Source organism: Schistocerca nitens, chromosome 9 (assembly GCF_023898315.1).
Source record: "Schistocerca nitens isolate TAMUIC-IGC-003100 chromosome 9, iqSchNite1.1, whole genome shotgun sequence".
Taxonomy (NCBI): domain Eukaryota; kingdom Metazoa; phylum Arthropoda; class Insecta; order Orthoptera; family Acrididae; genus Schistocerca; species Schistocerca nitens.
In genome coordinates this window covers 41,092,863-41,116,415 of record NC_064622.1, presented here as the reverse complement: position 1 = coordinate 41,116,415, position 23,553 = coordinate 41,092,863, and the positions used below count along the sequence as shown (strand labels likewise).

The following is a 23,553-nucleotide window of genomic DNA, read 5'->3' as shown; positions in this document are numbered from 1 at the left end:
GGCAGTTATCAGAACTTTAAAAGTTAATCATTCCACTGGAATAGATGGCATCCCAGGCAGCCTTATTAAAAAATGTGGAGATCTTATTAGTGAACCATTAGTTCACCTTTATAATAGTTCCTTTCAAACCAGAATTTTCCCATTGTGCCTAAAATCAGTAAGCTCAAACCACTATTCAAAAACGTTAAGAAGGATGTAGTGGCTAACTACACGCCCATTGTGCTCTACTATCTGTATTCTCAAAAATCATAGAAAAAATTTTTCAAAGAAGAGTAGTAGATTTTCTGGAAGAGCACAAAATACTATCCACAGCACAACATGGTTTCAGGAAAGGTCGATCAACTGATACAGAAATTTTTGCGCTATTAAGTGAAGTACTTCAGAGACTAGATAACAGGAAAAATGTCATTGGTATATGTCTAGATCTCTCTAAAGCATTTGATATCACAGATCACAAACAACTATTGCCTGAGCTTGACAGCATGGGGATTAGAGGAACATCTAACAACTGGATAAAGTCATACCTAAGCGGTTGAAAACAAGTGGTTGAAGTGCAACATCAAAATTTCATCAAACTCACTCAACACTATTCAGACTATGAAACCATTAAATATGGAGTGCCACAAGGTTCAGTTCTGGGACCTCTTATATTTCTGTTATATGTGAATGACCTAAACAATTCTGCAGGAACGTCATCCAGTTTGCTGACGATACAAGTGTGGTAGTGAATTGGAAAGAAATGAAAATGCTTCATAAGTCTACAACAGAGACACTGTGCAATACTGAAAACTGGTTCAGTCACAACAAATTGGTAATAAATGCAAGTAAGACATTGGCACTAAATTTATATAATGTGAAAAAAGGTGAGCAAACTGCTCAGCTCCAGATATCTAACAAAGACCTTCAGAATGTAGACAGCATAAAGTTCTTAGGAAATGGAATTATTTTCTGGGGTAACTCTTCTCTTAGCCAAAAGCTCTATAGGCTACAAAAAAGAATTACACAAATAATGGAAAGTGTAAAATGGAATAAAATCTGTAGACCACTCTTTTAAAAAGCTAGCAGTCCTCCCACTTCCATGTATATATGTGTATGAGATAACCATGTTTGTGAAAAATGTTCAATGGAAAATCCCACTCGCATCCAGAAAATTAAAATATCCAATCCTATAACACCAGGCAAAAAGGAGACTTTCATCTAGAGTCCACCAACACCACCCTAAATAGAAAAGGAACCCTGTATTATCGGAAAGTTATTTATAATAAACTTCCCCCACAAATTAAATCAATAAATGACATGGCAAATTTCAAGTCAACTACTAAGGCGTATTTGACTCATCACTGCTTCTATAGCCTCCACGAGTTCCTTCAGAAAGTTCACTAACGATTTGTGTCTTTACCTTAGTGATGTATCATATAAATGTTAATAGCACTTTAATGATTTACCATGTAAATGTTACTGTAATACAAATATTATCTGCCAGTACAGTACATGCTCTTTCTGCTTTAAAATATCTACTCTTTATTTTTGTAAAATATTTGCTCTGTATATTGTAACTCAGTGATCATTGAATGTAGAAATAATGACATTAATGCAAATTTAATACTATATTTTGTTATACATTGACTTGTCCTACATCAGAATGTACTATTTGTGTACTATATGATTACCACGACCAATAAAACTCTTCTCTACTCCAGTAAACTGTAGTAAAATGAAGGAATACCTGCACAGGGTTAATACCTGGTACGAGTTGTTGATCCTAAACATAAACAAATGTGATGTATTGCATATAAATAGGTAGAAAGTCCTGTTAAACAATTACACGACTGGAAATCACTAAAATGAGAAGTAATATGTTGCACATCTCTTCTTGGAATGATAGAAAAATATCTAAGAGTATGAAAGGTCTAAAGTGTAATGAACATATAAAACCAGTAGTGCGAGACCAGAATGAAATTGTGTTGGAAGAACCCTAGCGAAATGAAACTCACTCATGAAAGAGGTAGCTTAAAAATCCCCAAGCGCAATTAGTTTTTGACAACTGCTACAGACAGGTAAATTTTACATAAAATAGAACAAGAAAAATAATGTGAAATCAGATGATTTTATCATCATAATTTGAAATCGTGGTTTTGAAGAAGTGTTGTGAGATTTGGCATTTTACAATTCCCATGTAAAATGTAGTAAACCTGAAGGTATCAGGGTACTAATATTGGCAACTAATTAGTTACTGAATTTTTACACTGGATTTTAACCTTTTATCCCAGCTCTAGCAGTCATGTACAAACTTGGAATAACAGAATGTAGCTCTAGATGTGTCATTAAGCAAAAATAGCCATACTCCCAATAAATTCCATTCCAGTAACAGTTTGAAGTTACATTTCCCACACTTCTGCATAATAAATTGTACCAAAAGATGACACAGTTCTCACAGATTTTTAGCATTTTAGCGATCAAGCCTGAGCGTAAATCACACCGCAATGCCATGTCCAAAAGACTGTGCCCAAGCCACCAGGTCTACAGGACCACACCTGACAATATCTTTGGCCACAGTTTTCTTGAAGTGTGAGCTACCTATTGCTAAAAACTGGACTCTCTTGCTACCTGTACATCATGACTTGCTGCCTTCTGTTGTCAATTTCTAAAATTATTTCAAAAGAAACAGTAGTGAACACAAGAGCTGTTATCCTGATTGAGTGAGCCAATGCGTGTGCACCGTCATGAGGTTCGTGCATGTACTTGTTAGATTTTGCAATCTGCTATAATTCTGTTACAAATATATCACATCTGTTGAGCGATCATAAAATTTTGGAACCTCTAGAGGAGGAATTCAATGATTCTGGATTACAGGGAGAAATATCTGAATGGGAAAGTATGAAGAAGATTCATATTTAGGTAAGCTGAAGTCTAGTACAATTTTTCCTTGCTAATATTGTTGCTACTGACACTGCTGCTGTAATTATAATTTATTTCTGTTTTATTTGCCTTAATCTGGCTTTTTTCACAGATAAATCTCAAGATGAAGTAGCATCCAACACGTGTTTCTAAGTGTTGTTTTGAGAAAATGAAAAAATCTATTGGAAAGCCAAGAAAGAAATAATCTGGTATTGCCACTATTGCAAAATACCTATCTGCATGCCAGAATATGTTAGACTTTTCCATACAGAAGCCAATTACATGTGAAACTGATGTAAATATGGCTCATTAATTAAAGAGAATATTTTCTTAGTACATGAGTACAGATATGAAAACCATCAAATATGGCCTTTAGTTTTGCAAATATGTAAACCAACATAACATGGTGTCTGCTGCTCTGCTTCTATTAGCCACTTACAGCACAGGACATGTGATGTACGCAAACATCACAGCCCTCCCATATGATAAGCAGAATAATTTTAATTGTGCTCCATGAAATAGTTTGATAGTTTCCTATGAAATTACGTTAACGGGCTTCAAAAATTCATAACCAAAATACAATCTTCCAACCTAACCTAGATCTCAGTCTACGCAACAGAGCAGGCTGTTGCCACAGTCTTCATTCACGAAATAGTAAAAATAATATTGACTAAACACTGAAATAAACATTTTCAGTGTTCTGCATTACTGCCAGAAAAATGTTTACATGACATCTCATGTCCTGTGCCTGGATGATGGATGCAAACTGAGAAGGTGCGTGTTTATTTACATGTTTGTGAAGCACTACAAAACCACGCAGATGAACAGATACACTGCACCAAAGATTTCTCCAAACTGCGCCATCTTTAATATGATTTGTTGCATAAAAATATTGGGAAATGTGAAGTCACCGGATAAAACAATTACCTATTTTCCAGGTTAAAGCTTTTGAAGATTCCTTCATTACTATGCCAAAATGAATTTTTGGTGATGAAATCAGCACACTTTTGATAAACATAATGGGACAAATACTTCAAGCAGGGGTGGCAGGAACACTGCAATACACAGAGTTGTACCTTCAAACTAGACTAATAACTCATATGGTCATAGATCAACACAAGTCCGTTTTCCCAATAGTATGTTCTTTTTTTAACCATAAGATGATAATGATGAAGTCTGTTAATGCTGACTTCCAAAGAGCCCATCCTACTTTACTTGTAATGGCAGTATTCAGCTGCATAAATATTCTGAAGGAAATAGGGACACTGTAAAATTTTTAGTGTTGTGCAATATTCTGAAGGAAATGGGGACACTTCGTAATGTCTAGTGTTGTGCTGAAGGCACTTTATATTCTGTTTTCAAATATAGACTCCAGGCTGCTGCTTTGTGTTGATGGGTCAGTGGCATAATGTCTCAAGTGACATGTCAATGCTTTCTTTTAAATAACATTGAACATTTTATGGTAGCAGAGCTATTTTTTCTTTAGTTGATTAGATGTAATGGGTTTAATGCAAATATTTTTTCCAATGTTGTAAATAATGTGATCTGTGATGCAAATAAATATAATACAGTATAACTGATAGCTAGATTTTCATTTTCATTATAACACTGGAAAGCAATGAAATAACACAAAAGTAACAAAGCTTGAGTACTTCAAAAATATGCTGTCAGGAACTTAAAAAGACTTCTTCCTGTACCAAAGAACTGCTCATCTATCTGGGACGCTTACCAGGTATTATTAATATAAGGGATACAAATGAGCTTATTCAGCAAGTGAGAGAGCATCAGAGATATGCTCGTCAAACTTCAGTGTCAGAAAATAACAGAAATGAGCAATTCTTAAGTCTTCTCCCTCCCAGATGTCAAAGGACAATAAAATACAGACTTTCCTGTTAGGTATGCTACACCTACTTCACAACTTCGGCAAATCTTATTTCCAGGTTACTAGTACATAAATATACCTAAAAACTAATTTTTAAACTACCAGAAGCTAGAGACTCTACTGATTTTTATCTTCAATTGTTTAAATATTAGAAACATAACAATGTGTGAGGTATAACTGAATATAATAAGTCTTTTGCTGTTAATGCAGTTGACTGTCATTTAGTGTGTGTATAAAATCAGCATGTTACAACAAGGTAAGATTAAATTTATAAAAGTGTGTAAATACAGGTATAGGAGATATTTCCAGTTTAAATACAAAACACAGTACTTGTACTCAACTACAAAAAACACACACCAAATTACAGTATATGTTCAGTTACAATGAACTTTTTTACATAACAAGAGGAATGTGCCAGTTTCAGAAATCCAGCTCTACCAGATTCCAATTCAAGTCCCTCTCTTTTAAATTTTCTTATAGAGGTTGATGAGCGTCTTTGGGGAAACAATTTTAAAACATTCACAACAAGCAGTTATGAGTAAAACAATAATGTACATTGTGAACCAAAACACATTTATCCTTGCACATTCTGAGTTCATCTAGCAATGTGATAATTGTGATTGGTCTTGCAATAAAGTTGCCCCCATGCACACCTCTAACAGTTTAACTGCCATAATACGTAAAGAAATTGTATACCTGAAGAAAGGAAATCAGCAGCTATGACTCACTCAGAGAGCATGTGGGACTTCAGAAGCAGTAAATAATGAATCACAGATATCGAAGGTAACCTGTACTGTAAAGGAACCTCCGCTCTGCGAAACGATTCGACATAATAATAGCTTAGCAGCAGTAAATAACCCACCAAGAAGAGTAAGGTTCGCCGACGTAAACAAATATTCACAGCTCTGCCCAGTAGAAGACTGTGTAAAAACCTGTAGAGTGAACGTAAGTAAGTTTTGTGAACAAAGTGATGAACAAGAAACATTCACAGCAAAACGGCATAATGCCAAAAACAGCATAAGTAGCTGCAGTGTGAATGTTAGCAAGTTTCATGAACAAAGTAGCGAACAGGAAACATGCAGTGAAACATAATAGTGCTAATAAATATCAAAAAGAAATTCAAACAGGAGTGAAACAGTGTGATGGTCAAAGTTTAGTACGTAAAACCTGTAAAATTACCTTATTGAGTGATTGCCAAGGTTGTAATGTTTCAAGTTACCTTAATGAAAACATAAATCTCGAGTGTTTGGGGTATGTGTATCCTTCAGCAGAAGCCAAGGATGTCTTGCAAAACACTAACAAAAAGGTTTCTGAAGCTGATGTCGTCGTAATTATGACTGGAACAAATGACACAGCGAAAAACAACAGCGCGAACTTAATAAAAGGTTTAAGAAGCACATTACCAAGTATCACATCAAAAAAGCATTTGTTGTCGATGTTCCATTTAGATATGATCTTACAAACGATCCTGCGCAAATCGAAAAAGCATTTGTTGTCGATGTTCCATTTAGATATGATCTTACAAAATGATACTGCGCAAATCGCGAGGTATTGGAAGTAAGCAAACGGCTATATCACCTGTGTTCGAAATTCAAAAATACTACAATCATTAAAGCTAGCGAGTTTGACAGGGAGTGCTATACACGACAAGGATTCCACCTCAACAACCAAGGAAGAAGATTAATCTCGAAACTAATTACCAAAACTGTGAGTAAAGAAATGGCCACCTTTACAGTAATACCGCTGGACCAGGGAAACCTGTAAAGCCTGCTGGCCTGTCTGGCAAAACATTAACAGATATGCTCCAGCAGGATCAAAATAATCTTCAAACCATTCATTCTGGGTCCAGGAAACTAGATGATCTCAAAGTAAACAGACTCGGGCACAGACCAGACAATTTTAATGTCCTACACTGGAATGTACAGTGTTTATCTAATAAGTTGGAAGTAGTGGAAGATGTCATAGAGAGTTATCACTTAGATGTAGTCTGTCTCGTAGAACACTGGTTAAAGCATGATGAAATAGATCTATACTGCCCTGAGGGCTACACCCTAGCTGACAAATATTGTAGAACTAATAAAAATCATGCTGGGTGTGTTATGTTTCTAAAAAAAAGGGGATTAAATATGAACCAATAGCAAAAGTTAAAGCATTATCTCTAGAAATGTTATGTGAAATTGCAGCTGTTAGGTTAACAGATTTAAATTTAATAGTTGTAGCTTTGTACTCAACTAAGACTGGATGCAATTCAACAGATGATTTTGTTAACAAGTTAGTGTCTTTATGTGAGACAGTCTGTAAGTATAAGTGTAGGATACTAATCTGTGGAGATTTCAATTTGAATTTTCAGCTGTCTACTATCTATAACTCATATGTAAATAATTTATTAAATTCTTTTGGTCTTTATATTCCAACCACTGAAATAACAAGGCCACATTATAAAGGTACTGGTACCTTTATTGACAATATAGTTGTATCAAATGAGTTAATGCATCTCACGTCAGAGGTAATTAAGACCTGGGTATCTGACCACTGGCCACTACTTCTTAGAACAGATATAACAAGAAATTGTAACACTGACTCAGTGCATATGGCAGGAAAGAAAGTATGTGTGGTCAATTATGATAATCTACATATGTTTAAGTCTCATTTTGATAAAAGTAATTGGGTGCAGGTTTATCGAGAACATGCAATAGATAGAAAGGTGGAAGAACTCATATCTACTCTTTCTGTATATGCTAAGATGTCCTTTCCCATTAAGTTACTAAATAATAAAAGGCACTTAGAGTAAATAAGGTCAAGGATGAAAAGGTGTTGAAGATCAAGAGGGAGTGTGATCAATATTATGACTGGTATAGAAGTACAGGTTCTCAAGTATTTAAAGACATGCTCACAGTGAAAAAGAAAAGATTAAGACAGGCCTTAAAGGAAGCTAGGTGTAAAAAAAATGAAGATACAATACTAATGTCTGAAAATAAGACACGTGCAATGTGGAATATCATTAACAGTCAGTGCAACAGTAAAATGACTTCACAGGCTGAAAACAGTAATCTGAATGCTGCACAGTTAAATACATTCTTCACTGAGAAGGTGCAAGAAATAATAAAGGTGATTGGCACTTCCAATATAGTCACTGACCATAAATATACCTGAGAAACACCACAAAGCTTGAAAGTACATTTAGCTTTAAACTGGTCAAGGTACAGGATGTTACTAATATACTGAGGAAAATGAAGAATAGTTTTAGCAATGACGTTTATGGTTTAAGTTCAGCCATTTTAAAGTGTGATTCAGTTCAACTGCCAGAATTGATAACACATGTAGTAAATACATGTATTTTGGAGGCTCAGTTCCCAAAGGCACTAAAGTTTGTTAAAGTCACTACAATACACAAAAAAGACACCCTCTCAAGTTGTGATAATTTTAGGCCTGTTTCAATTGTGCCAATCTTGTCTAAAGTGATAGAAGCTATATTAAATAATCAAATAGCAAAATACTTTGAAGAAAACAAAATCTTCACTGATAGTCAATTTGGCTTCAGATCATGGTTAGGAACTGTTAAATCTGCCTTATCACTTTTAACACAGTGTGTGAAGCAACTAGAAAGCAAGCTAGTGGTTCAGAATAAACTCTTTGATTTATCAAAAGCTTTTGATACTGTGTCTCATGAAATCTTATTGAACAAACTGCAATTCTATGGCTTTACAGGAAGTGCTCTGGAATTGATAAAATCTTATCTAAGTAATAGAGTGCAGAAGGTGGTTTTTAATGGTGTAGAATCAGATTACTTACCTGTGGGCATGGGTGTCCCACAAGGTTCTGTACTTGGCCCAATTCTATTTATTATTTATATAAATAACATAGTTGGGCCGTCAACTAGGACTTACTTATTTGCAGATGATCTTGCAGTCTGTATAACTGCAGAAACAGCACAGAAGGTGAAATATGAAGCAGACCAGTGCACTGTCAAAGTTGAAAATTGGTGTAAAGCTAATTCCCTTTGTGTCAACCGAAAAAAAATACAAGACCTGTAAGTATTGTGGAATAACAACACTGAACTTGAGCAGAGCTCAAATGCTGTTAATTTCCTTGGAATCTCAAGTGATTCAAAATTATCCTTGGGTAGCCATATAGAAAAAGTGGGAAGCAGCATTAGCAAAGGAAGATTTGCTCCAAGGAAGCTACGTCTTTGTCTAAACGTGCCAGTACTTAAAGTGGTTTATTTTGCTTTAATACACAGTCACATTTCCTACGGTACAATACTGTGGGGACATCAAAGCAAGGCAGCTAATGTCTTCAGACTACAAAAGAAGGCAATAAGACTGATATGTAGCTTGGCACCCAGAGCTCACTGTAGGCCAAGCTTTAAAAAATTACAGATTATCACGCTGCTGTCAATATTTATACTACAGTGTGTAATGCATATTAAGGAAAACTATCCGAGTTATCAACAGTATGACATGCGACATAATTATAACACAAGAAACAAGCAGGACCTAGTTTCTTTCAGATGTAACTATAAAAAAACACAAAAGTGTTTCTTATACAAGTCCATAAAATTTTTTAATGCCATACCCCAACATATCAGGAATCTTCCAATTCAACAATTCAAAAAAAAAAAAAAAAAAGTAAATGAATTACTTCTTGAGCTCAGCATTTATGAAACATGAATTTTTAAGGGAGGCAGAGAATATGGTATGACTACTCTTTGTGATCAGTTTTTATATGCTTCTATAAATGAGTAAGTCTGTAATTGGCTAAATTTACTATGCAATATCAATTTGTACCAGAAGCTTCTCTGTTTTGTTTTTGTGTGAAGGTACCATAATTATTTGTGTAATATTTATATTGTGTAATATTTTTCTTGTTTTTGTAATTATTTGTGTAACATTTATACTATGTAATATTGACTTTTGTAATGCCTCAGATGATCTCTGAGGTCTCTACAACAATAAAAATCAATCAATCAATCAATCAATACTTACTTTATAGCAGCAATGCCACGCAATGCACAGTATAATCTTAGTAGAGCTGATGCCTGTACAACACAGGAATCTGGCAGCTGGCTGTCTAGAGAAAACAGCACAATGGTCTGAAGACGACGAAGCAATTCATCACGAAGCAACTGCAATGCTGTATGCGATTCCCATTTACGCTGTGGAAACAAACATTTTGAAGCTACAACTTATGGTAAAAAGTGAAATACATAATTTTTAAGCAAACATGTTGGACAAACATAAAGGTTCCACTCACTGACCTATTTCATACACAATGGTAATGTAAACAACCATTCAAACAAATAGAATTAGGTTGCTACTTGCAAAAAAGCAAATTACTCATGACAATTACATTTCACAGATGAATTCAAATGGTTCAAATGGCTCTGAGCACTATGGGACTTAACTGCTGTGGTCATCAGTCCCCTAGAACTTAGAACTACTTAAACCTAACTAACCTAAGGACATCACACACATCCATGCCCGAGGTAGGATTCGAACCTGCGACCGTAGCGGTCACGCGGCTCCTGACTGCAGCGCCTAGAAATGCACGGCCACTCCGGCCGGCACAGATGAATACAGTTGTTCCATTAAAATGTATCTAATAACACATTAACATCCAACTGCAGACTAAAGATTATACACAAAAAACATATGCTCATTTTTGCCATGTGTTTGTAGGTTTTCCTTTGCACTGAGGTCTATGATCCATGATGTGAATGTAAGTTTGTGTTCCTTAATACTGTATTTTTCTCTATGTAGAGTCGGTTCTGAATTAATATGCATTATACAGCCCTCTTCGTTACATGTAGAGCTCAAGCTCACTTTTCATAAAGGCAGAAAACATGACTGACAACAGCTTTGTTGATCAGAAGAAGATTCAATTCTCTTCTGTGTTGCAGAGATCCAGGTTATGGATTCAATGAGATTAGTTATTTTAGTTAATTTGCATGTTCCTTTTATCATAATTGCAACAACTCACTCTGTATGGAGGATATCAAATGGCTCGCAAATATTCTTAGTGAAACTATGGCTATCATTTATGTGGCTGGGCTTCACATTAATCTTACTCCACATTTAAATTTATAAACTGGTTTGGATTGACCACAGGTCCACCTGTAACTGCCTTCATAAGCAAGCTCAAAGGTTACTGGAAGGCGAGGGTATACCACTTTCAATATGACCACACCAAATGAATCATCACAGTATTCAAATCAACCTACAGGTTTAGCACGTTTTTAAACTGACTATGTAATGAAATTCATGTTTGGAGTAGAAACACTTTTGAGGTAAAAATGATTTCAATTTGTTTTAAAACTGTTTTCATTATGTATCAGTAACTTTAATTGACAAAGGAGATGACACATATGTTACAGCTCTTACCTTCTTGACTGTTGCGCATGAATAAATTTAGCTTGTGGGTAAAGGAGGCCATTTTGTTTGCAGTATTATATTAATGAATGCTACTATTATTTTTAAACTGTGACCTGTCCTTGACAACAATTTTCATGGGAGTAATCATACCATGTGGTTTCTGTTGCCTGAGACTGCAGTCATGTGTGTGAGAGTCGCGTTCTTTTCGTTGTGCCTATGTGCAACTCAGCATCTCCTCTATCTGGTGAGTAACAACTTTCCTTCTCATAATAGTGTTACATTCCATCCTGGATTTTCCACTGTTTAATCATATTGTGTGGCAGCTGTTCACCTGTATAGTTTTTAAATAGTTGGCTATATGGGGTTAACAGTTATACATAAAATATTATCCTTTCAGCATTTTTTTGTATAATAAATACACTGTACTGAATTGCTTCCAGATATTACCCTATAAAATTAATTAATGAAAATGTGTAAATAAGCTAACAAAGCAGTACAAATGTTGGTGCACTTAAAGTTTCTGAGAGTTTTATAATAGAGGGGTTATACAATTAAAGTTCTCATCAATAGGTACATCTGGGAATTTGAATGTTCGAATGTTCAACTTCACAGAAGTAAAACCTTCGGAAAATCTTTAAAAGAATATTTACACCATCACTGCTTTCATTCCATGGAAAAAAATATTAAAATGTAATATTATTATAAGACAAGAATGGAAGCAATTCATAATTTAAATATGTATGTACGTAAATGTAAGTTATGTAGCATATTAACACATCACACACACACACACCACTGCATAGGCCTACGCTGCCTCTGTAGACGGGAGGACCAATAAAGTACAGTCAGTGAAAAAAATTGCAACACCAAAAAGGAGTTGTGCAACATAAATGAAAGTTAGTAGGCATGTTTCTACATCTGAAAGATGGTGTCTGTTCAAATTTCATACCAGTTGCTAAAGAATGGTGCTAGTAGTGCCACTATGAGGACGCAAATCACGATTGCTTTAAATAAACACTGTAACTGTTGTAGGCCTTATTTACCTTTGAGACTGGACATGGTGATTTGATTCGAGTCAAGAATGCCTTTCAGGTGACAAATACAACATTACCAACACCTCACTGAGTTTGAATGAGCTCATGTAAAAGGGCTACAACAAGTTCGATGATCCTTCTACGATACTGCAGAAAACTTGGCAGCAATGTAGCCACTGTACAAGATTTCTGACAGCAGTGGTCACGAGAATGTACAGTCGCAGGAAGACCAGGCACTGGACTACCACATGACACTACCAAGGGGGAAGACCATCTTGTTTGACTTATGACTCTTGCACATGATACTGCATTTGCAGCACTAATTTGACCAGCAGTTGGCGCCAAAGTGACACAACAAAATGTTACAAATCAGTTACTTCGAGGGCAGCTCCAAGCCAGTTGTCCTGCAGCATGCATTCCACTGACCCCAAAGCACCACCATTTGTGACTTCAGTGGTGTCAAATTAGAGCTCATTTGAGGGCAGAGTGGAGGTCTGTTGTGTTTCTATACAAAAGCTGGTACTGCCTTGGTGCCAGTGATGACCCTGTGTTGGTTAGGAGCAGGCCCCTTGAAGGCCTGCAAGCAACCTGTCTGTGTGCTAGACACACTGGACCAACATGTAGAGTTATCGTATGCATATGACAGCAGGAGCACTCTCATGGTTATCCCACACACTCTGACTGCTGATCTGTATGTCAATTTGATGACTTGACCTGTCATGCTGTCAGTCACGAACAGCATTCCAGGGGGTGTTTTCCAACAGGATACCACTTGTCCACATACCACTGTTGTAACCCAACATGCTCTACGGGGTGTCGTTACATCACCTTGGCCTGCTCGATCACTAGATCCACCTCAAATCGAACGCATATGGGACAAAATCTGACAATAACTCCAGCATCATCCACAAAGAGCATTAACATCCCCGTATTGATCGACCAAATGCAACAGGCTTGGAACTGACATCTAGCACCCGGACAAGACAATTCTTGCATGTTTGCATTCCACATCCTGGCGTTTACACTGGTTGTTAATGTACCAGAATTTCACGTTAACCTGCAATCTTGCAACGTTAATCACTTGTGACAGACCTCCCATCACCATCACCTACTCCAATCCAGTCCCAAACATCAACTATCCCATCAAAGGCACGGCTACCCGTAAAACCAGTCGTGTGATCTACAAGCTAAGCTGCAACCATTGTGCTGCATTCTATGTAGGCGTGACAACCAACAAGCATTCTGTCTGCATGAACGGCAACCGACGATCTGTGGCCGAGAAACACCTGGAGCTCCCTGTTGCTGAGCACACTGTCCAACACAACATTCATTAATTACTTCAATGACTGCTTCACAGCCTGTGTCATGTGGATCCTTCTCACCAACAACAGCTTTTCTGAATTTCACAGGTGGAAATTATCTGTGCAATACATCCTATGTTCCTGTAACCCTCTTGGCCTCAACCTTCTTTACTCATTGCCCACATCCATCCAGCCCCTTCCCTGTTCCCATTATACAGCCCTCTATTCCACCAACACAACCAGTCTTTTTACTTCTCTCCTTTTCTGCAACCTTCCCCCCCCCCCTCCCCCACTCATCTCCCCTGCCCCCCATGTAACCTCCCGATTTTGCACCTAGCTGCCCTACCCTCTCTCCAACTCGTCCCTACATAGTCCCCACTATCCACCATCCCTACCCTGCTATTCCTCCTCCACCCCACCCCAGCCACCTCCTTATTCCCACCCAGTTGCCTCACCTATCATGCACTGCTGCTGCTCACAATGTTGGCTTCAGCTGCCACAGACTGTAGTCATCTGTGTGTGTGTGTGTGTGTGTTTGTGTGTGTGTGTGTGTGTGTGTGTGTGTGTGTGTGGTCTATTTCTGACAAAGGCCTTGTTGGCCAAAAGCTTATTTTGTGACAGTCTTTTTTTGTGCCAACCTGCAACTCAGCATCTACGCTATACAGTGTGTAGCAACTATTCTTTTCATAATATTGTTACATTCCATCCTGGAGTCTTGAAACTTCCTGGCAGTTTAAAACTGTGTGCCAGCCTGGAACTTACTTCCAGAACCTTACCAGTCACAAACAATGCTCTTATCGATTGAGCTGTTCATGTACAACTCATAACCTGCTCTTGCAACCATACTTCAGTCTTACTCAGAATCTCATATCTGTAGATATATTCAAACTATTCATGGGTATAAAACCTCTTTCTAAAGTTCTGAGGCCATTATAGTGAAAGAAGTCAATATTTGTTAACACATTTCTTAAAAAGGGTTAGTCCATCATGGACTTTCCACTGTTTAACAGTGCAAGTTAAATTTAATGTCACCTACAAAGTCATTGATAACATCAATCACACAATGTATTGCCCATATACTGGTGTATATCAAAACTTTTATTTAATTGCAGAAATGCAATATTGTTGAAAGTAAAAAAGAAAATCAAATGATCTACGGAAACAGAAAGGATTATTTACTTCTTTACTCCAGTAATGGCCGCAGGCAAAATGATTGCACTTGTGACAGTATTTCCTTCTCTATCTTCGTCCTGCATTCCCCTTATACTTCTATAAGCTTATCTTTCCCTGAGAGACCAATTCTTATGTATTTACATTTCCTGTCTCTCAACTTACACTCCTGCTTCAACTCCTTATTCTTCCTTTCCTTGTCTTTCACGTCCATCTGCAGCCTATCATTTGTTTCACATTTTAGTTTTCCTGTTTGAACTATTATTACTACTATTATTTGCATTATCATTAACAAGCATTATTATTATTATTATCCCCCCATAAACCATGGACCTTGCCATTGGTGGGGAGAGTTGTGTGCCTCAGCGATACAGATGGCCGTACCGTAGGTGCAACCACAACGGAGGGGTATCTGTTGAGAGGCCAGACAAACATGTGGTTCCTGAAGAGGGGCAGCAGCCTTTTCAGTAGTTTCAGGGGCAACAATCTGGATGATTGACTGATCTGGCCCTGTAACACTAACCAAAACGGCCTTGCTGTTTTGATACTGCGAACGGCTGAAAGCAAGGGGAAACTACAGCCGTAATTTTACCTGAGGACATGCAGCTTTACTGTATGATTATATGATGATGGCGTCCTCTTGGGTAAAATAGTCCCCTATTCGGATCTCCGGGCGGGGACTACTCAAGAGGACATCGTTATCAGGAGAAAGAAAACTGGCATTCTATGGATCGGAGTGTGTAATGTCCAATCCCTTAATCGGGCAGGTAGGTTAGAAAATTTAAAAACGGAAATGAATAGGTTAAAGTTAGATATAGTGGGAATTAGTGAAGTTCGGTGGCAGGAGCAACAAGACTTTTGGTCAGGTGACTACAGGGTTATAAATACAAAATCAAATAGGGGTAATGCAGGAGTAGGTTTAATAATGAATAAAAAAATAGGAGTGCGGATAAGCTTCTACAAACAGCATAGTGAACGCATTATTCTGGCCAAGATAACACGAAGCCCACACCTACTACAGTAGTACAAGTTTATATGCCAACTAGCTCTGCAGATGATGAAGAACTTGATGAAATGTATGATGAGATAAAAGACATTATTCAGGTAGTGAAGGGAGATGAAAATTTAATAGTCATGGGTGACTGGAATTCGCCAGTAGGAAAAGGGAGAGAATGAAACGTAGTAGGTGAATATGGATTGGAGTTAAGAAATGAAAGAGGAAGCCGCCTGGTAGAATTTTGCACAGATCATAACTTAATCATAGCTAATACTTGGTTCAAGAATCATGAAAGAAGGTTGTATACATGGAAGAACCCTGGAGATACTACAAGGTTTCAGATAGATTATATAATGGTAAGACAGAGATTTAGGAACCAGGTTTTAAATTGTAAGACATTTCCAGCGGCAGATGTGGACTCTGACCACAATCTATTGGTTATGAACTGTAGATTAAAACTGAAGAAACTGCAAAAAGGTGGGAATTTAAGGAGATGGGACCTGGATAAACTGAAAGAACCAGAGGTTGTACAGAGTTTCAGGGAGAGCATAAGGGAACAACTGAGAGGAATGGGGAAAAGAAATACAATAGAAGAAGAATGGGTAGCTTTGATGAATGAAATAGTGAAGGCAGCAGAGGATCAAGTAGGTAAAAAGACGAGGGCTAGTAGAAATCCTTGGGTAACAGAAGAGATACTGAATTTAATTGATGAAAGGAGAAAATACAAAAGTGCAACAAGTGAAGCAGGCCAAACGGAATACAAACGTCTCAAAAATGAGATCGACAGGAAGTGCAAAATGGCTAAGCAAGGATGGCTAGAGGACAAATGTAAGGATATAGAGGCACATATCACTAGGGCTAAGATAGATACTGCCTACAGGAAAATTAAAGAGACCTTTGGAGAAAAGAGAACCACTTGCATGAATATCAAGAGCTCAGATGGAAACCCAGTTCTAAGCAAAGAAGGGAAAGCAGAAAGGTGGAAGGAGTATATAGAGGGTCTATACAGGGGCAATGTTCTTGAGGACAATATTATGGAAAAGGAAGAGGAGGTAGGTGAAGATGAAATGGGAGATACGATAATGCGCGAAGAGTTTGACAGAGCACTGAAAGACCTAAGTCGAAACAAGGCCAGTCCTGACAAAACTCTACCATCTGGTGAGCAAGATGTATGAGACAGGCGAAATACCCTCAGACTTCAAGAAGAATATAATAATTCCAATCCCAAAGAAAGCAGGTGTTGACATATGAGAAAATTACCGAACTATCAGTTTAATAAGTCACAGTTGCAAAATACTAACGTGAATTCTTTACAGATGAATGGAAAAACTGGTAGAAGCCAACCTCGGGGAAGATCAGTTTGGATTCTGTAGAAATGTTGGAACAACTGAGGCAATACTGACCTTACGACTTACGTTAGAAGAAAGATCAAGGAAAGGAAAACCTATGTTTCTAGCATTTGTAGACTTAGAGAAAGTTTTTGACAATGTTGACTGGAATACTCTCTTTCAAACTCTGAAGGTGGCACGGATAAAATACAGGGAGCGAAGGGCTATTTACAATTTGTATAGAAAGCAGATGGCAGTTATAAGAGTCGAGGGACGTGAAAGGGAAGCTGTGGTTGGGAATGGAGTGAGACAGGGTTGTAGCCTCTCCCCGACTGTATATTGAGGAAGCAGTAAAGGAAACGAAAGAAAAGTTCGGAGTAGGTATTAAAATCCATGGAGAATAAATAAAAACTTTGAGGTTTGCCGATGACATTGTAATTCTGTCAGAGACTGGACCTGGCGGGATACCAATTCGATTCTACACAGAGTACGCGAAAGAACTTGCCCCCCTTCTAACAGCCGTGTACCGCAAGTCTCTAGAGGAACAGAAGGTTCTAAATGATTGGAAAAGAGCACAGGTAGTCCCAGTCTTCAAGAAGGGTCGTCGAGCAGATGCGCAAAACTATAGACCTATATCTCTGACGTCGATCTGTTGTAGAATTTTGGAACATGTTTTTTGCTCACGTATCATGTCGTTTTTGGAAACCCAGAATCTACTCTGTAGGAATCAACATGGATTCCGGAAACAGCGATCGTGTGAGACCCAACTCGCTTTATTTGTTCATGAGACCCAGAAAATATTAGATACAGGCTTCCAGGTAGATGCTATTTTCCTTGACTTCCGGAAGGCGTTCGATACAGTTCCGCACTGTCGCCTAATAAAGTAAGAGCCTACGGAATATCAGACCAGCTGTGTGGCTGGATTGAAGAGTTTTTAGCAAACAGAACACAGCATGTTGTTATCAATGGAGAGACGTCTACAGGCGTTAAAGTAACCTCTGGCGTGCCACAGGGGAGTGTTATGGGACCATTTCTTTTCACAATATATATAAATGACCTAGTAGATAGTGTCGGAAGTTCCATGCGGCTTTTCGCGGATGATGCTGTAGTATACAGAGAAGTTGCAGCATTAGAAAATTGTAGCGAAATGCAGGAAGATCTGCAGTGGATAGGCACTTGGTGCAGGGAGTGGCAACTGACCCTTAACATAGACAAATGTAATGTATTGTGAAAACATAGAAAGAAGGATCCTTTATTGTATGATTATATGATAGTGGAACAAACACTGGTAGCAGTTACTTCTGTAAAATATCTGGAAGTATGCGTGCGGAAGGATTTGAAGTGGAATGATCATATAAAATTAATTGTTGGTAAGGTGGGTACCAGGTTGAGATTCATAGGGAGAGCCCTTAGAAAATGTAGCTTGCTTGCCAGGTTTCAAGAGGGTGCGTTTCAGGATGAGGTATTGAATATATTGCTTCCCTCTACTTATACCTCCCGAGGAGATCACGAATGTAAAATTAGAGAGATTCGAGAGAGCACGGAGGCTTTCAGACAGTCGTTCTTCCCGCGAACCATACGTGACTGGAACAGCAAAGGGAGGTAATGACAGTGGCACGTAAAGTGCCCTCTGCCACACACCGCTGGGTGGCTTGCAGAGCATAAATGTAAATGTAAATGTAAAGGACTTGGAAGAGCAGTTGAACGGAATGGACAGTGTCTTGAAAGGAGGGTATAAGATGAACATTAACAAAAGCAAAACGAGGATAATGGAATGTAGTCGAATTAAGTCGGGGGATGCTGCGGGAATTAGATTAGGAAATGAGGCACTTAAAGAAGTAAAGGAGTTTTGCTATTTGGGGAGCAAAATAACTGATGATGGTCGAAGTAGAGAGGATATAAAATGTAGACTGGCAATGGCAAGGAAAGCGTTTCTGAAGAAGAGAAATCTGTTAACATCGAGTATTGATTTAAGTGTCAGGAAGTCTTTTCTGAAAGTATTTGTATGGAGTGTAGCCATGTATGAAAGTGAAACATGGATGATAAATAGTTTGGACAAGAAGAGAATAGAAGCTTTCAAAATGTGGTGCTACAGAAGAATGCTGAAGATTAGATGGGTAGATCACATAACTAATGAGGAGGTATTGAATAGAATTGGGGAGAAGAGAAGTTTGTGGCACAACTTGACTAGAAGAAGGGACTGGTTGGTAGAACATGTTCTGAGGCATCAAGGGATCACCAATTTAATACTGGAGGGCAGCGTGGAGGGTAAAAATCGTAGAGGGAGACCAAGAGATGAATACACTAAGCAGATTCAGAAGGATGTAGGCTGCAGTAGGTACTGGGAGATGAAGAGGCTTGCACAGGATAGAGTAGCATGGAGAGCTGCATCAAACCAGTTTCAGGACTGAAGACCACAACAACAACAACAACAACAATTATTATTATTAGCATCCTAGAATTTCAATTTCAGCAACTGTAGACCACTGTTACTTTTCATTCTTTTCCCTAAGATGTTCTACCTCCCGATTCAGTGGTCAGAACTACTTCTCCTACCCCCCACATCTTATTCATCATCCTTTTAACTGTTTGGACCTACTATGAATCTCTCTTTCTCCCAAATGAATAAGAGCAAAACATTTTAAACACTACTGCCTCCCCTCCCTCCCTCCCCCCCCCCCTCTCTCTCTCTACCAGCCCCATTCCAGTTGTCCATGTGTCAACTATCAAAAGCTAAGTACTTTCTTCTGCTTTATGTAACGTGACCATTTAATTTCATTCAGCATACAGTACAAAAATATATTTCTGGTACTTTTTTTTTAATCATCATTTTATGATTGGTTGATGCAGCCAGCCACAAATTCCTCTCCGGTGTCAACCTTTTGATCTTACAGAAGCATTTACTTAGATCTTCTAAGTATAAAATTTAAATGCAAAGAAAACTGAAATACAGTCCCGCAAAGGAACCAATAAAAATCATAAAATAACACACACTATAATAAATGTAGAAGATATACACGAAAAGATAATCCTCATTGTGACAACTCGACAACCTTTCTTTGAGGTCCAGCAGCGATTTAAAGATAATAAAACCATATATTCATTCTGAAAACATGCTGATTTCACGAGATAGATGATTAACTTACACTTCATGAGAACAATATATGTAATTCAAAATGACAGTACAGCGCAAGACAAACAACAAACCTTTTGTCCATTGCGAACAAACAGCGCAAACCAGCTGCGAGTTTGCTGATCATTACCCAGAAGTAATCCTGATACAAAGGCAACCATGTCTCCCTCAGCATCTGCTCCTACCGTACGACCAGCATGCTCTAGACTTAGTGTGATGGCGAGGCCTGGAAGTCGACACAGCTCCACCTACAAAAGCAAGAACAAAATAACGCACCACTGGCAACCAGTATATGAATAAAACAACTGAAAAGACATCACTTGTGTAAGAAGCGTGCATAGAAATACCTGTGGAATGCACATAACGTGCCTATGGTATATATCACAATCATCCTCATTAATTTATAACAACAACAATAATAATCAATTATTGATAATATAATGTAAATGGACAGATAAAAAAATCTGCTCACCAAGCAGTGGCAGAGGAACACACTTACAAAAGGATTTGACTTTCACAAGCTTTCGGAGCCAGTGGCTCCTTCTGCTGACAGAAGAGTTGAAGGGAAAGAAAGAGCGGTGAAGGAAAAGGACTGGAGAGGTTTACAGAAAGGGGTACAGTATAGAAAAGTCACCCAGAACCCTGGGTCAGGGGAGACTTTTATGTGTGTGTTCCCCTGCCACCGCTTGGTGAGTAGTTTTTTTATCTGTCCATTTACATTGTATCATTAATTTATAAACTGAATATATCTTAACTATATAATACTGCTGTGTGTGATCAGATACTAATAGGTAACTGGCTTTGTGGAACTGTTGTGGTATTAGTCGGATGCTGATCACCCTCCATTGCTTTTATAGCCCATAGTATTCTAGGTAGCCTTTCCATTAAATTGCAGTGGATATTTAAAGTATTTCTTCCACATTCCTCTTATGAAAGGATGAAGTAATCTTTACATACATTTGGAGTTTTCTGAGTCTGTGAGTCATTCCAGATGCAGTATTCTCTTACAGGTTTCAGCATTCACTGTTTGAGGGACTGAGCTATTCTGAGCCGTTGAAAATATGACAATACAATAAATGCTTCCTTCTTCACAGAAAAGTATGCATTTCTGTAAGTATCACTTTCCTGCCATTCACCTGCCCCATAAATATTCACTGTGTGGCCTCAAGAATTCATTCATGACTTCACACCATGCATTTTGTACTAGTATAATTAACATTATTCATTTACTCTTTTTCTCCTTCATTTTGGAAATGGAAGAGGACATAGATGAAAGTGAGATGGGAAGAATTTGGCAGAGCACTGAAAAACATAAGTCGAAACAAGACCCTGGGAGTAGGCAACATTCCGTTAGAACTACTGATAGTCTTGGGAGAGCCAGCTATAACAAAACTCTTCCATCTGCTGAGCAAGATGTCTAAGACAGGTGAAATACCCTCAACCTTCAAAAAGAATATAATAATTCTAATTCCAAAGAAATCAGGTGCTGGCAGATGTGAAAATTACTGAACTATCAGTTTAATAAGTAATGGTTTCAAAATACATGAAATCTTTACAGAAGAATGGAAAAACTTGTAGAAGTGGACCTCGGGGAAGATCAGTTTGGATTCCAGAATAATGTAGAAACACGCGAGAAATATTGATCCTATAACTTCTCATAGAAGATAGGTTAAGAAAAGGCAAACGTATGTTTATAGCATTTGTAAACTTATAGAAAGTTTTTGACAATGTTGACTGGAATACTCTCTTTGAAATTCTAAAGATGACAGGGGTAAAATACAGGGAGCAAAAAGCTATTTACAATTCAAACAGAAACCAGATGGCAGTTATAAGAGTCGAGATGCATGAAAGGGAAGCAGTGGTTAAGAAGGGAGAGCGTACGCCCGATGTTATTCAATCTTTATATTGAGCAATCAGTAAGGGAAACAAAAGAAAAAATTGGTTTAGGAATTAAGAGTCTAGGAAGAAGAAATAAAAACTTTGAGGCTGTCAGGGGCAGCAAAGGACTCAGAAGAGTAGCTAAATGAATTGAACAGTTTCTGGAAAGGAGCATGTAAGATGAACATCAAGAAAAGCAAAATGAGGCTAATGGAATGTAGTGCATTAAATCAGATGATGCTGAGGGAATTAGACACTTAAAGTAGTAGATGGGTTTTGCTATTTGGCCAGCAAAATGACTGATGATGGTCGTGGTAGGGAGGATATAAAATGTAAACTGACAATGGCAAAAGAAGAATTTCTGAAGAAGAGAAATTTGTTAACATAGAGTATAGATTTAACTGTCAAGAAATCTTTTCTGAAAGTATCTGTATGGAGTGTAGCCATGTATGGAAGAGAAACTTGGTTGATTCACGGTTTAGACAAGAAGAGAATAGAAGCTTTCAAAATGTGGTGCTACAGAGAAATGCTGAAGATCAGATGGATGGATCATGTAACTAATGAGGTGGTACTGAACAAAGAAAAGAAATTTGTAGCACAACCTGACTAAACGAAGGTATCGGCTGGTAGTACACATTCTGAGGCATCAAGGGATCACCAATTTAATACTGGAGGGAAGAGTGAGGGGTAAAAAATGTACAGGCAGACCACGAGACTAATACAGTAAGCAGATTCAGAAGGATGTAGGTTGCAGTAGTTACCTGCAAATGAAGAGGCTTGCACAGGATAGAGTAGCATGGAGAGCTGCATCAAACCAGTCTTCAGACTGCAGACCACAACAGTTTTGTGCTGTACTTTGTCCATGGAGTCTCATGCTAACACATATCTGTGAATAACAGGTTCAATTGAAAAAAAAAAAAATCATCTTCATGCTAACAGCCTGCAACATCTCTGCGAGTCTTCATATCAGTTTGCTTTCACTATGGAACTGATTTGATAAGGCTCTGATAGAAGGCTCCGATGTCGAATCACCGATGATCGGTGTGAACTCCGCAATACTAGTGCATCAGGGTACACATATAATTTCCATGAGGCACAAACTAGAGACTTTCCAAGCCAATACAGATGTTTGGTTCCCACAAAATGTACATCACATCAACCTGTCACAAATTTAAACTAGTTAATGCAAAAGTGTAGCATGAGACTGAGAATTGCTAGGGCAGTGATACTGGTTGAGGCAGCAGATAATTTCAAATCGTTGTTCTCACACACTTGCCAACAAAACAAAACAAATACATTTCTAACAACATGAAACATCTGATTATGTCATTGGACAATGGCTTTCTCAAACTCGTAACAGTCTTCATACATATTTTTTCCAAGAGACTTCCTGATGTAATACAACATTTTTCATCATTCACATACATGCAGTAATGTGATGAAACTGACTAGATGACAAGCATTCAGTCCTTTGTTTCTTACCGTTGATCTTTTGTTGTATACTTGTAATACCACAACCCCTTTTGGGATCCTGTGTCCTATTCCAATCTCATCTCCACTC

At 37.9% G+C, this 23,553-nt stretch overlaps 1 protein-coding gene across 1 annotated transcript in view; it reads right to left on the bottom strand.

The window, feature by feature from the left end:
* Positions 1-23,553, bottom strand: part of LOC126203611 (integrator complex subunit 2-like) — a 91,888-nt gene that overhangs the window by 47,289 nt on the left and 21,046 nt on the right. The window contains exons 5-6 of the mRNA XM_049937978.1: positions 20,189-20,362; positions 9,766-9,935 (exon numbers count right to left, since the gene is read on the bottom strand). Of these exons, the coding sequence (XP_049793935.1) occupies positions 9,766-9,935; positions 20,189-20,362 (344 nt within the window). The remainder of the gene's footprint in view (positions 1-9,765; positions 9,936-20,188; positions 20,363-23,553) is intronic.